The sequence below is a fragment of the Ascaphus truei genome, chromosome 2 (genome assembly GCF_040206685.1).
Source record: "Ascaphus truei isolate aAscTru1 chromosome 2, aAscTru1.hap1, whole genome shotgun sequence".
Taxonomy (NCBI): domain Eukaryota; kingdom Metazoa; phylum Chordata; class Amphibia; order Anura; family Ascaphidae; genus Ascaphus; species Ascaphus truei.
In genome coordinates, this window is record NC_134484.1 from 391,165,969 (window position 1) to 391,182,178 (window position 16,210).

General features: G+C 42.1%; 1 protein-coding gene across 1 annotated transcript in view; it reads right to left on the minus strand.

The window, feature by feature from the left end:
• LOC142487623 (scinderin-like) overlaps positions 1 to 6,090 on the minus strand; it is a 162,029-nt gene extending 155,939 nt beyond the window's left edge. The window contains exon 1 of the mRNA XM_075587232.1: positions 5,819 to 6,090. Coding sequence (XP_075443347.1) covers positions 5,819 to 6,011 — 193 coding nt within the window. The 5' untranslated portion in view covers positions 6,012 to 6,090. The remainder of the gene's footprint in view (positions 1 to 5,818) is intronic.
• Positions 6,091 to 16,210: the final 10,120 nt, after the last annotated feature.

Here is a 16,210-nt window from a genome sequence, read left to right on the forward strand (position 1 = left end):
CCCAGGCTCCGTTGGCAGTGGAGCAGAGTCCCAGCAAATTCACAAGGCAGGTGTGCTGTATAATAGTCCAAGAAAGAGGTCCCGTAGTAGTGGTGCCTATAGCACTCGCGCCTGGATCAATACGCTCCAGCGCTTCGTGTAGACTCCAATGTCTGTGCGTCTGACGTCACGACGCTCCCTGACGCGTTTCGTCAGTCACGGCTAACTTTCTCAAAGGGATAACATGAGAGGGGGAGGTCCGGTATTATATATACACAACCTCATGATGGTAATTAAAAGAAGTAACCTCCCCTACTCAGCTGCAATCGTTTTTTGTGCTGCTACACACTTATACATACCCATTAACAGGTAATACAGATAATTAACCCTAAAAGAATTGGAGGAGATAGTTGGAGTAAGAGCAAAATTAAAAACATACACTCTGAATACCAGTCTAAATACCAATTCATTTTAAATGAATTGCACAATTTGTACAAAAATACTTATATCTGCCAATTCACTTATATAAAAACCATAGATGTATACTATATGTATATAACCCATAGACTGGTATAACATTGTACATAAAGGCAGAAAAGAACCGAGAAAATCCTAAAGGGATCATACCAAAATAAAAGTAAAAGTAAAAATAAAAGCATTCAGCCTGCATGTGCTTCAAGACCTGGTTGACCAATAGTATATAAATTTATATATGGGATATGTTATAATTATCCACAGAGGTGCATCAGTTAATTAATACTTGAGCACACCTAGTATATAGAGAGGAATAACTCACATACAGGCTAATACTATACATATATATTTAATAGCTGAAAAACAAGAGATACATAACATCATATATATTATATAAATAAAATGCAATAGTGTGTACATATATAAACATACACAATCAAGTACAAATATTACCCTTAGCGGGTGTGTAGATAATTTAAAATTGAATATAGACAATATCTCATGTGATCTTATCAGGAAAAAAACTGATCAGATTGGGGATATTTTAAACCATCAGTCTGGAGTCTGTATGCCACAAACAAGGCCAGGACCCGTAGAACTAATAAATTGTGAGAGCATAATTTAATTAATTGTATCGTTAAGTTATGTGGAAAAAGTATATTATATAAATTATATAAAGAGGTATGTATGTGAAAAAGACATATAGTGTATGTGAAAAAGGAAACTTTACCATTTGTCTCATTCGCCAATGTTTACTACCCGGGCCCTAAATGGCAAACTAAATTTAGTGCCTTTTAAAGTGAATATTAATTTTAATTTTATTTTAATTTTATTTTAATTTATATGAAGGCTATACAATAATTGTAATAGTGTATGTGAGGATAAATACCTAATACCATCTATTAAACCCTAGGATGATCTTATTTCTAATTAAACCACATAAATGTGCAAATATAAATATTCATAAATACATCCATTATTCAGACGGGGGGAGAGGATGGAATGGGGAGGGGGGGGGTGTGTGAGGGGATGGGGGGGGGGGGAGGAAAGGGGGGGGGGTGAATCTCTGGAGGAGATCCAGACAAAGGATGGACTGAGAAGCAGAGGAGAGAACAGGAAGAGACATCCACGGAGTGACTAAACTAAAGTACTGACATCCAAACATTCGTTAAGTCCCCCCAGGATTAAGGGTGCCTGGACTGCTTCTCAGTCCATCCTTTGTCTGGATCTCCTCCAGAGATTCACCCCCCCCTTTCCCCCCCCCCACCCCCTCACACCCCCCCCCCCCCCTCCCCATTCCATCCTCTCCCCCCGTCTGAATAATGGATGTATTTATGAATATTTATATTTGCACATTTATGTGGTTTAATTAGAAATAAGATCATCCTAGGGTTTAATAGATGGTATTAGGTATTTATCCTCACATAGACTATTACAATTATTGTATAGCCTTCATATAAATTAAAATAAAATTAAAATAAAATTAAAATTAATATTCACTTTAAAAGGCACTAAATTTAGTTTGGCCATTTAGGGCCCGGGTAGTAAACATTGGCGAATGAGACAAATGGTAAAGTTTCCTTTTTCACATACACTATATGTCTTTTTCACATACATACCTCTTTATATAATTTATATAATATACTTTTTCCACATAACTTAACGATACAATTAATTAAATTATGCTCTCACAATTTATTAGTTCTCCGGGTCCTGGCCTTGTTTGTGGCATACAGACTCCAGACTGATGGTTTAAAATATCCCCAATCTGATCAGTTTTTTCCTGATAAGATCACATGAGATATTGTCTATATTCAATTTTAAATTATCTACACACCCGCTAAGGGTAATATTTGTACTTGATTGTGTATGTTTATATATGTACACACTATTGCATTTTATTTATATAATATATATGATGTTATGTATCTCTTGTTTTTCAGCTATTAAATATATATGTATAGTATTAGCCTGTATGTGAGTTATTCCTCTCTATATACTAGGTGTGCTCAAGTATTAATTAACTGATGCACCCTGTGGATAATTATAACATATCCCATATATAAATTTATATACTATTGGTCAACCAGGTCTTGAAGCACATGCAGGCTGAATGCTTTTATTTTTACTTTTACTTTTATTTTGGTATGATCCCTTTAGGATTTTCTCGGTTCTTTTCTGCCTTTATGTACAATGTTATACCAGTCTATGGGTTATATACATATAGTATACATCTATGGTTTTTATATAAGTGAATTGGCAGATATAAGTATTTTTGTACAAATTGTGCAATTCATTTAAAATGAATTGGTATTTAGACTGGTATTCAGAGTGTATGTTTTTAATTTTGCTCTTACTCCAACTATCTCCTCCAATTCTTTTAGGGTTAATTATCTGTATTACTTGTTAATGGGTATGTATAAGTGTGTAGCAGCACAAAAAACGATTGCAGCTGAGTAGGGGAGGTTACTTCTTTTAATTACCATCATGAGGTTGTGTATATATAATACCGGACCTCCCCCTCTCATGTTATCCCTTTGAGAAAGTTAGCCGTGACTGACGAAACGCGTCAGGGAGCGTCGTGACGTCAGACGCACAGACATTGGAGTCTACACGAAGCGCTGGAGCGTATTGATCCAGGCGCGAGTGCTATAGGCACCACTACTACGGGACCTCTTTCTTGGACTATTATACAGCACACCTGCCTTGTGAATTTGCTGGGACTCTGCTCCACTGCCAACGGAGCCTGGGACTGCCCCAAGAGTCTAGAGAAAAACCGGATGGTGGTGATTATTATATATCACATATGCTTGATTTTATTGCATTTTTGTAAGTGCGTTTTTTACCCCCCTCTCTCCCCCCTCCCCCTCATTAAATACTTTTATACGCTATGGGCGTGCGCTCTCTCCTCTTTTTTCCTTTTTATATATATATATATATATATATATATATATATATATATCATATGTCTAAAAGAAAATATTTCACTATCATTTTTAATAGTTTCAGAAATGTATTTGTATTAATACTTTCCCAAAAGACAGTCATGAGAATTTATCAATAAAATATATCAGGATGAAAAATGTGACACTGCATGTTCAGTCACATATCATTTCCCAGAATCCCTGCCTGCAGTGGAAACACCATGTGCTATGAGATAATGGTGAAAAGCCATGCTGCAGACCTGTCTGAGACATGTGAATGTGCTCACAAGTGATATTTTTATTTGAGGTACACTGTCCGGTGGAGGGTTTTTGTCTGTTTGTTACCTCCCACCCATAACTTATTTAATGTGAGAATGAAAAATGAAACATAAAAGACAACAGAATGGGTAAACATACAAACTTAAATAGACAGTTTCTTATTTTTTTTAAAATATTTATATATTTTTAAGTTTTATAGTTTTTTCACTAAAGGCTCTCAGCTACAATACAAAACTAGGGTAAATCCTGTGCAAAATAATTATTCCAGATTTATCCAAGTAAAAAACTATATAAAAAAAAAGGAAGATGGGGAAACAAATATTTGACTCTGTGGTAAATCACCTAATCTATGGCCAACATGTATAACACTAAAAGGATAAAAAAAAATAATGGTGGGTACCGAAACAATGAGAAAGATAATCCAGCATTATAAACAATCATTCTTACAAAAGTGTCATTGAAGGAACTTCATACACTTTTACATAGTCACCGAGATAGGAAAAAGTGGTCGGCATTTCCAAAGGTATCATAGATGTGCTAGATTATTCTGTAATTAGAATATTATGATGTTGTGATTAACAACATTTTCCCTCCTGACAAGTTGTAACTGGATACATGCTTACATACTGCCTTCCAAAATTAAATTATGTCACCTGTTAAAAAGTCTGTAATTATACATTTGCACATGTATCCATATGTAGTGTGTAGGTATTGAATCTGGCAAAATTGGCAGGGTTTTTGCAACAAAAAAAAAAGAATCACAAAATAACAGTATGTTTATGTGACTAAAATATAAAATATGCAAGGACACATGGCTGGCATACTGTATATGGTAAATTAACATGAAACCTGGTGAAAATAGTGAAATTTCACTTTTTGCGAAAATGGCAGAACGTTGCTACATCTCTGCGTGTGTGGAGTGTGAGCAGCTCATAATGAAAAAAGGCCATATAGGGGCCTATGCAGAGAGCAGCGCTATTTCGAAATTCGCCATTTTTTGGAGATAATCGCGCAGAAAACAGCAGAAAATGGAGATTTCCGAAAAACGCGCCAATTTTTCTTTTCTATTTGTAAAACTCGCCTCGCGGCTGGCGAAAACCTCAATCTCGCCAGTTTTACAAATATCCTAATGCAGAGAGCCGCGAACGGCATCTAGCGGCTGGTCGCGCCAATAAAATGGCGCTATTGTCTCCTTTTTCCCTCGCCAGAAAAAATTGGCAAGAAGCGGCCGCTCGCGGCCATTGCAAAGGGAAAAAAAAAGGCGCGCATTTGTTTTTACAAGTTTCTGAAGCGCGCATCTCGCCAATTTAAACTCGCCAGACGCATCCATGTTAAACATAGCAGAATTCGCACTTTTCTGCATATGGAGAATAAAACTCTCCAAAAAAGCTACTTTTTAATAAATTCGCCATTTTTCAAATTCGCTGCTCTCTGCATAGGCCCCATAGTCTTTTTCTAATTTTACAACTGAATGAACACATTGATGCAAATGTCACAAAGATCATGCATCCTCCTAGTTTTGTCTGCTGTCTTAGTGATTATCTGCACAATGCTTTGCAGGCTTCCTAGCAGAGATAGGGTTAAGTGTGTACTTGCTTACCTGCTGTAAGCATCAATCTAATAAAGTTAAAGTCCATTGTAAGATCAGAAAGATTATAACCTGTTAAAGCTGCAAACAAAGCAATATCCTGCATGTGTGTGTTTTTTATTTAATAAATCAGTTCTGTACTATGAGAAAATATTTGTTTTATTTTTATTTTTTAAAAGCAACTCTGAATTAAACTTTTAATGTATTCTAATGTAACACACATTTTTTGTTTCTATTGCAACCATTTACAACGTCACATCCCCTTCCTCTTCTGAAACAGGCTCTAGCACACCCCTGCCCTCTCTCTATCAGTGCACTAATTGTATCTATTGACTACCTGGTCACATGATTTCCCCCACAGAACTTTGCTTCTTTTCTCCTCTTCTGCTACACTGACAGCTATTTAGTGAACCCCCGAGCCGAATCTTTGCCAATCAATCGGTAATTTAGCTAATTACTTATCATTGTGTGGAATGTATTGATGCACATATTAAAAGGGAAAAAAGTTAAATAATATATTTTTTTAAATGTACACTACCAATTCAATGTACGAAAAAAACGCGCTGTTACTTACCTAGCCAGAAGTGCAGATTGTATATTTTGCAGAGAGACCTATCTATTGTCTGAAGCACTAGGTAGGCATCACCCACATAGAAATTACCATACAGATTTTCTGGAACTGGCTCAAGCTCCATGTTCTCAATTCTCCAAATCTGGAGTCCAGTCTTCAGGCCAGCTTTAGCAAACTCTTTGTGATGCAGAACCATGATTTTTCCTTGAGTCACAGTGATTTTGAAAAAAAAAAAAGGAACCAGCAACTAAAAGAACATGTTTGTGTCTAATGCAGAGTCCTTAAATGCAATATGAACTTTGACTTTACGACACACCGCTTTATAGTGATAGCAGGAAAGGGGGAATGCTTCAGATAAAGGTGTGTCCTACCTTAATTACGCCTGCTGCATGGCAAATCCTTACACTGGGCCAAATTCTGCATTCTGTTTGGGTAAACATTAATAAAAGGGACACATTTCATTTCTATCATTTTTTAGCTATAAGAAAAAAACTAGTAGAGAAAAAGTAGAGAGAAAAAAGTAGAGAAAACACTTCTAACCAATGTATTCATTAGCCATGAGAAAATACATATTAGATTCATTTTGAGGCAAATATTTTATAAAGTATATATTTATTTTGCTTGTTTTTATGTATTTTTTGTATAGTGCCATCCATATACATACAGTAGCACTTTACAGAAGTAATACATTTGACAAAATAATATGACACATAATGGGATTAAGCTCTTCAGACATAAAAGTAAACATTAGGAAAAGGAGACCCTGCCCAAGAGCTTTTAATCTAAGTGATAAATAGGGAGAATTTACAAAGACAGTAGGTGGGTGTTCTGGTAAGTCATGGTATGTGCATATGAGATGTATAGTACTAGCCAAGGGAGCTACCCAAATGCTTTATTAAAGAGGTGTTTTAATACAGGCTTTAAAGTGGAGAGAGAGAGGGTGCTTGTCTGAAGTTGAAGGGCATTCCAGAGGTGTGGTGCAGTAAGAGAGTAAGGTTTTAGGTGAAAGAAAGCTTTATATACAAAAGGGGTAGACGGAAGACATCTGTAAGCTAAATACAAGAGGTGAGCAGGTATATAGCGAGAAATTAGGGCTGCGATATAAGGAGGCAGAGGAATGTATAGCCTTAAAAGAGAGAATTTTAAAATTAATACGGCATCCAGGGGAGGAAATTCATGTGAGACAGATTTAAGAGAGAGTGAGGTGATTCTAGCAGCAGCATTTAGGATAGATTGTAGTCCCCTAAATAGGTGAGAGGCAGGAAGGCCGGGTATTTGAAGTTTACAACAGTCAAGATGTGAGAGAATAAGGACGTTAAAGTTTTAGCAGTAGAGTGACAGATGAAGGGGCATATCAGTGCAATGTTACGGTGGAAAAATCGACATGTTTTCAGCACCATTGTGAATGTGAGAGGATAATGTGAGGGAGGAGTAAAATGTGACACCTAGGCAGCAGCATGTCATTCTGGGTGTACGATAGTGTTGCCAACAATAGAGGAGAAGTGGGCTGTAGGGCCAGGCTTGGGAGGAAGTATGAGGAGCTTCAACATGTTAAGTTTGAGTCGGTGTAGGGCCATCCAGGATGATATAGCGGAGGGAGACATTCAGAGATTTTGGTCTGGACAAGTATAAGGTCAGGGGTTGAAAAGTAAATTTGTGTGTAGTTAGCATAGAGGTGATATTTGAAAAGATGTGATACGTTTACCTAGAGAGTGTGTAGAGAGAGAGAAGAGGTCCCCGGACAGACGCTTTCAGGTATACCAACAGAGAGATCAACCAAGGAGAAAGATGTGTTCGTGGACAAGACATTGAAAGTATGATTGGAGACGTTAGAGAAAATCTAAGAAAGAGCTATGTTACAGATAAAGTATGTGTAGGAGAAAAGGGGGGTCAACAGTATCCAAAGTTACAGAGAGGTTCAGTAATACACTGGCGACACACTTTATTCGAGCTCGGCTAGTCCCACGAATTCGGGTATACCCGGGTGTATTGAGGTTTGTGACTGTTTTCTGCCCGAGTGCATTGAGTTATTTTCCGGCAGGGATTGAAGCATTTTATTCCCGTTGGCTGCAATACTGCACAGTACATATATATATACTGCATTACAATTCATGAATTTATGCCATCTGGTAGACACGCGAAGCATTGCAGCCTATTAAATCCTAATCATTATCATTTAACAGATCAGCCGCCCATCAGCCAGGCATGAACCCAGGCAGGGAAGGCAAATGCAACGGGGCTTGTCAGAGGTGAGGAGCGGCGCATTCCAGGTATCTGCCAGGTACATACCGGGTATTTGCTCGAATAAAGTGTGTCGGTGCAGTATAAGCAGGATGTAATGACCTTGTTCTTTGGCATCATGAAGATCATTACTTATATTGGTGAGGGCTGTTTCAGTGGCATGTGCAGGGAGGAAGCCAGATTGTATAGGAGTTAAGAAAATGGAGCAAGGGAGCGAATACAAGGTGATCAAGTAGTTTCCAGGCAAAAGGCAGGAGGGAGACAGGGCAATAGTTAGATAGGTAGGGTCGAGCTTGCTATTTTGTATTATAGTTATTACTGTTACATGCTTGAAGGATGTGGGAAAGCTACCAGAGTTGATGTTTGAAGGGATTGGTTCGAGAGGGCAAGTGGTAGAGGGAGAGGTGGAGAGCAACAGCGACACTTCCTCCTTTGGGAAAAGATCCAGACAGGAAACTTAGTAAGAGAAGGTGTAGAATAAGAGGGTGATACAAAGAGGATGCTTTGATGAATGGAACCCACCTCAGTCTTGAAATAGTCTGCAAACTCCTGAGTTGAAATGGAAGAAAAACAGCTAACAGGTGATAGTCTGAGTAGAAAATCAAAGACATAGGGGTATATTCCAGTAGCTCCGAAGTGTGACAAACTCCTTCTGAAGTGTACATTAGTAGCGAATTTGCATGCTTTGCTATTCTATAAGCCCTTATTGCATGTTCAAACAGCTTTTTAGAAGTGTTTTCACAATTTCTCTGACAATTTGATCGATTAATCAAGAGAGCCTCAAAACTCACAATTTTTGCCCACAACTGCCATTCTTATAGCTCTGTTATATAAACTGCTACTAAAAACCTCACATTTTTTTAACACCACCTAAAGGGTGGTGAGATTGGTATTGCAAGATGGAGTTAGCACCACCTCTGGTCATTACACTTCTAAAGCAAGTACAAACCGGTCATTTTCGCTATTAAACCATGTGACTTGTTCTTTTTTTAAAAAACAATTTAGAAGTGATTTTCAATAGAGAATACTGTTTTTTCCTCACATTTCATACAGTTTTTTGTGAACATGCCAACCCATGCAGTTTGGCAATGACAAATTCCAAGTTTATAGTAAAAGACCCATAGAGGGGAGTGGTGTGGTTTAGACTTGTGAGTATTGATTAGTGAAGAAAATTCGCTTTGTTTAACCTGAGAGCGGACTTAATTGAAACAGGATAGAAGACATTTGTAGTGAAGGAAGTCTGAGAGAGTAGGAGATTTCCTTCAGGGCTGCGCGTGCAGAATTTGAGCATGCTTATGGAACAGTTTAGCAAAGGTCTGGGGCTTGTGAGAGTGAGAATGGCGGATAAGAAGAGAGACATGTAAATAAAGAGATGAGGCTAGGGTAGAGTTATTTTTTATGACACGGTTGTTGGGTCAGTAGAGGAGAAGAGTGCAAAGTGGAGTCAAGTGCTGGTAGGTTAATGGAAGGCAGGTCTCTGCAAAAATAAGGGGTAGGTGGAAGTGAAGAAAATGAGACTCGAGAGAGAGTAAATGAGAGGAGGGGATGATCAGGGGGAATAGAGATATCAGAGAGAGAACAGTTTGTAGTGATAGATAGGTCCAGATAGACACCATCTTTGTGGGTGCTGGCTGCAGTTCATTGGTTAAAGCCAAAAGAAGTTAGAGAGAGAAAGCCCCAAAAATGGGTAATCAAAATGGCAATTGAAATACCCAAGGGAAGAGAAGGAGAGTGGGATTAGAAAAAGACAAGATTCAAAGTCAGAGAGAAAGATAGAAGGGGGATGAGTTTAGGTAGGTCGGCGATTAATGACAATTGCTTGAAGAGGGAGAAATGAGAAAAGATGGACCTCAAATGAAACAAAAGAAAAGTAGGGAGGCATAGGAAGGATCCTGTATTAGCAACTGAAGGACAGGAAAAGCCCTGTGCTCCACCACTGCCATCAGGGTGAGTAGTGTGGGAGAAAGAAAAAAACACCATAAGAGTGTGCAGAGAGTAACAGAAAAAGACGTCATGCACAGACAAGATCTTTTTAGAAAGGGAGTAGGCATTCCAAAGGGCACAGGAGAAAAAGAGAGTGGAGGGAGGTAGACATGGGATGGATATGAGGTTAGATGGGTTTACACCACAAGGAGGGAAAGTTGGATGTGAGAGGTGAGGACTAGAGTGTCATGAGAGACCAATGCTTTTCCACCAAAATACCCGGATCCTTTGATTGAGCAAAGCCAATGAACACACACGAATATTGCAAAAAAAACTTGAAATACACTTACTGGGACGGGGCAAAACAAAATCTTCTATTTCCAAAATGAAATCTTTAGAAACAGGGTCTTTAGGCACAATTTCCCAGGAGCGGGAGTTGTGCGCAAATAAAGCCGAAAACAGTCTTTGGATAGGGGCACCTCTCGCAATCCCTGTTTCTCCTCCGCAGCTGCTTACATCATTCTACCGCCATAGAATTGGTTCTGGATTCCTTAGTTCTTACGAACTCATGACTTGGGTTACGATGTTGCAAAGTTTAAAATCCAGCTTAGAAAAATCTGACAGGACAAACGGCCATCATGGGCCTCAGGGCGGAGGTTCCACTCCTCTGTCCCCGCTTCACAGGCCCCACTGGACTCAACGGCCAGAGCCCGCAGCCGCCCAGCAACAGGGACTTGGAGCTCGGATCCCCTGCCCTGCATCCTGACGAGCCCTCAAACGGGATCGCAGGTCAGCCACTGCAGTTTCTTCCCCCTCTATTGGGCCAAGGTGGCCATATTATATATGGGGGGCAGGCCGTGTCGGCTCTCCCTCCTGAGCCCATGCACTGGCAGTGACCCCAACCGTTCAGGCATGCCCGGCTGGGACCACCCAACTCTGCAACGATCTCTGGTCCACCGGGAAGGCACAAGATCCCCCAACCCGGCGCTCCATCCAGCCCCTCTCCACAGGCCCCCAAGGGGAAGATGGCCGTGGCGTCCCCCACCGCGGACCTCGTGTGGTTTTCTCTGGCAGGTCATGGTTGTAATTTCTTTTTTTAATGTGTTTTATTTATTGCCCCATGGCTCCACAGGGCACAGGGGATGGGGGTACCCCTAAGGGGGGTTTTCAACCCCAGAGCTAGAATCCTTCAGAGGCCGCGAGGGCTGCCACTCGCTGGCAGGATGCCACCGTGAGGGTCCCTATGCCTCGAGTCCAGAGGCTGTACGACCGGCTCCACAAATTTGCTCCCCGCCAAGCCTGCTCACCTCAGCTGGGATCTCTAAAGCTGGGGGCAGTTACATGGGACTCCCTCGGGTAATCAGATTCAGTGCTGGTCCCGACGGGCGAATGGATGAGCCTCGTGCCCATGCCGGCCAGGCCCGACAGGCCTCCAAGTTGTAAGTATGTTTCTTTATTATTTCTGACTCAAATTAATAAAGAATAGTACTGGGATGTAGCTTGTGGCTTATCTTGTCAGGATTTACAAGTTATAGTTGCCTTGCAGTGCAATTTTAAAGAGATGACAGTGACTGTATTTAAATTAATTAGGGAGCTCCAGACTTATGCAGCCATTTTACATTGCACCAAACCATGCCCCAGTAATGTAATTTTCAAAGAAAAGTGCCAGGACAAAAAGCTCAGTACATTTTAAAGTGTATCTGGAACTATACAGGGAGCTATATGTATGTAGCCCAGTTTCCCCTTGAATACAGAAAGGCTACTAATGCTGCTGTTAAACTGTTGGCTCGCAGGGCCTGAGTCTCTGCCACGGAGTGCCTGGGGCGATATATTACCACTACATGGTGCAGGGCCTCCACCTGGGAGGGATCCCAACGGAGTGGGAGTTGCCCCTCACAGGACACCAAAACATTAATACACACACTTGATGTAAAATAACAAGTACCTTTACTAACTGTTACGCCGGTGCTGCCAGCAGACCAGACCCAGCCCTTATACTGAGGTTGGGACGTATATGTGCACGCACCCGCAGCAAAAGGAGCGTGTCCGGAGTGTGGTGTTTTAGGCGTTGCCAGGCCAGGTGTGATAGCTGTAGCAATACTTGCCGGTTCCAATAAAGAAGAGCCGTAGACGTTGCCGTTAGCCAAGGTCAGGGAGAGGAGAGTTCCGGAAGGTCGGTGTCCAAGCAGAGGTCGAGGGGCGTAGAAAGCAGAGAGGTCAGTTGGGAGCCGGGGTCCAGAGCCAGAGATTGCCATCCGCCAAGCCGAGTCGTGACCTGAGTAAACGAAGAGAGAAAGTGCCAGAGCAGACATCCGCAAGTGGAGACTATGTCGAGCGATGTGGGAATGACAGGACAGGCATTATATAGTGTGGCTGGCGAATAGGAAGAGGAGGCAGACCTGGAGGAGTGCATGGAGCTGTCCTGGATAGGCTGCCTAGAGAAGAATACAGGTGAGTAGTCTTAGGACATGATTGTGGGCTGTGTGTTGTGGGCGGGGCCTCACTGCAGGAGCAGTGAATAAATTAACTAGATTTACGTTACGGAGCACGCGCCCATGAGCAGAAGCAGCCGCCACAGCCCCAGCTGCCTGTGGAACAGCGGCCGCTCGCCGAGGACGAGGAGGGAGTCCCCCAACCACGGGGACCGGACGGGACCGGCGAGGGAGATGCCCTGCAGCAGCGGGCGCAACATGAGGTGAGGGGAGGTCACGCTGCGGCCATTGTGACCCCCGAATCCTAACAGTACCCCCCCCTTCAGGGTCAGCCTCAAGACGATCCTTCCATGGTTTAGACGGAAACTTCTTTCAGGAACGTTTGAGAAGCCCAGGTGCATGAATGTCTTTAAGAGATACCCATGAATTCTCTTCAGGTCCAAAGCCCTTCCAATGGACCAAGAATTGAACCTTACCTCTCGAGAGGCGGGAATCCAGTATGGCTTGGACTTCATACTCTTCGTTGCCCTGTATGAAAACTGGGTCTGGTCTCAGAGTGTGGTCCGGAAAGAGAGGACTGGAAATGAAAGGCTTGAGAAGAGATATATGAAAAACATTAGGAATTCTCATGCTTTGAGGTAATTGAAGATGGAAGGTCACCGGGTTTACCAGCTCCAAGATGGGAAAAGGACCCAGAAACCTAGGTGCCAATTTAGGGGAAGGGGTTTTGAGGTGGATATTCTTGGATGACAACCAAACCTTATCCCCTGGCTTGTAGTTGGGAGCAGGTCGGCGACGATGATCAGCCTGGATTTTCAAAGTCAGAGAGGCCTTTTGAAGTGCAGATTGAATTCTAGCCCAAGAGTCCTGTAAGCGGGAGATGTGTTCATCCACGGCTGGTACTCCAGAGGAGATATTGGAAATAGGTAGACGAGCCGGGTGGAATCCTTAATTAATAAAGAAAGGTGTCTCACGAGAAGATTAATTCCTGGAGGAATTAAAGGCGTACTCAGCCCAGGGAAGTAATTCCGCCCAATCATCCTGGGAGTCAGAGACGAAGCACCTTAAATACTTTGAAAAGGATGTGTACCAAAGAAGGTACACTGAAGAATCCCCTTGTAGGCGCACCGCAGACCTTTATAGTATAGACGGTCAGGGGTGGATGTAGTAAATAGAATAAATTTTATTAAACAATGTAAATGTGTAGTTAAAACAGTATATAGTGCAGTACCATATACTCAAATAAAAGATAGACAGTGACGTCTATACAGCTCCGCCAAGTGTCTCTCGGAGCTCCTGGGCTCTGGTCAATGTAGTATCGTAACTACACAGGGTGCCTATTGTCTTGCAGGTCACATGTACCGTGGTAAACGTAAGTATATGTGATGATGTGTTAACATACACGGTACGATCACTAATGATAGTTCCCCTAGGTCACTAATAAGTGTATTCTATTTTACCTTAAATACTTCTCAAGAGATTGATTAACCCTCTCGGTCTGCCCATTAGATTGAGGGTGATATCCTGAAGAAAAAGAGGAGGAAATGCCCAGTCTTCTGGTGAAGTTCCTCCAGAATGTGGAAATGAATTGAGAGTCACGATCCGATACGATGGATGTGGGAATGCCATGGATCCGGAAAATCTCTTTGGAGAAATTGTCAGCTAGGGCAGGTGAGGAGGGTAAACCTTTGAGAGAAATAAAATGTGCCATCTTGGAAAACCGATCCACTACTACTAGAATGGTGTTCATGCCAATTGACCTTGGCAATTCGACAATAAAGTCCATGGATATGTGGGACCAGGGGCGCTCCGGGATGGGTAAAGGCAAAAGAAGACCTTGGGGTCTCTGATGAGGAATCTTATTGTGTGCATATACCGGACAGGCCCGAGTGAATTCAAGGATGGATTTGGCCATATTGGGCCACCAGAAGGTGTGATGGATGAGATCTAATGTCTTTTTGAATCCAGGATGTCCTGCCGAGCGGGAAGCGTGTCCCCAATCCCAAATTTTGGGAATAAAGTTGGGCTCTACGTACCAGGTGTTCTTTGGTACCTCGAGATTGCTCAGAAGGTGTTTTTGAGACTTGATGATTTTTTCAAGATTCTTGAAAGCAGCGACTGCGAGGATCTTTTGTTTGGGAAGAATGGACTCGGTAGTCCTCTCTGGTCTCTCTTCAGAAGAAGAAGAAAGACAGTGGCGCTCCCTCAGATGAATCTTTTTAGAGCCCCTGTGGTGGCATGGATTGGAGAATGATACGAGGCTTGGAGTGACAAACAGTACTACTGGCCCTGATAATACTGCAGCTCAATCAAAATGGGATCTGGCCCTGATCCTAGGTTAGTTAGTGAAAATAGTGGAGATGAGCGCATGTAAAAAGCATGAATAAATGTATAAATATGCGATGGGTGGGGGATGGTGATACTACAAATACTCACACGGGCATATGTGAGCAGGATCCCTCAGCGTTGTCTTTGATGTTCTTGGTCTGGTGATGAAGTGAAGTCATCTAAAGATGTGGTTGTTGTCTTGCGTCGATCACTTGCTGGTAGTTTCTAGTACCCGTGTGTTCTGGCTCATATGAGCCGTAGTGGACACACAAGGGACACACACAGAGGGGATCAAAAGGTAAGTGAACACATACAATTCGAACACGCTGAGGTGTCAGAAAGGATAAATAAATGAATACACTCACACAGGCTTTTGAGAGTGATCACAGTTAGGGCAACTGTTTGCAGCGTGTGGTCCACTGTGGATGGTGACTTTTATCTGTGATCTTGTTGTCTTGCAGTGGAACACAGGGAACAGACACACACACACATATAAATCCCAAATGAATGGAAAGGTGGAGATTGTGACTACACTTGAACGTGTGTATATAAATGAAATGAAATAGACTCACACGGGCTTGTGTGAGTAGAGGTGATGAGGGCAAGGGTTAACAGCGTGGGATCCGCTGGAATCGCTATGTCTGCAGTCTCGCAGTTGGTGTGATAATCGGGCAATCAAAAAGGTAAAAGAAAGTGATTTTATTAAACAGTTAAAAGCTCAAAGACTTACATAAATAATGTAGTCTCCGCGGCTGGAACCAGTTCTGTGGCAGTGAATCCCCTAATCCGCGTCCGGGTGCGGGGCTGTTTTCCAGGGGCTGGAAGCAGCTACGGTAGCAGTGTTAGAACAGGAGGCCTCCACGCTATGCCTTGAACGACGCGCTTCGGAAAGTCAATTTCCTTCGACAGGTTCAGGTCATAGCGTGGGTGTAGTGGAGGCTTAAATACATTTCTGCTGCTTGGCTGTAGTCACAGTTTTATTTATTTTATTGACGTCAATATAAGACAATTTTCGCTGCCCATATTGCATCTATTTCCTGCACCTAGCGGCACACGATACCAGCACCCTTCAGACCATGACGTTACTTCAAACCGAAGTAACAGGACTTAACGCATACGCAGTTACTACTCATGAATGAGATCCCCAATGCCGCCCCACGCATGCGCACAACATGGCGCCGATGACCAGCATCACAGAACCAGCGCCAGAGGAAAACAACACTCCCAATCACATCAGATGGACTACAGCCAAGCAGCAGAAATGTATTGAACATCAAAGACAACGCTGAGGGATCCTGCTCACATATGCCCGTGTGAGTATTTGTAGTATCACAATCCCCCACGCATCGCATATTTATAAATTTATTCATGCTTTTTACATGCGCTCATCTCCACTCTTTTCTCTCTTCAGAAGAATATTGTCTAGAGAAATCTGGAGAAAAATAACGACCAGCGGGCCTGACGGGGACCA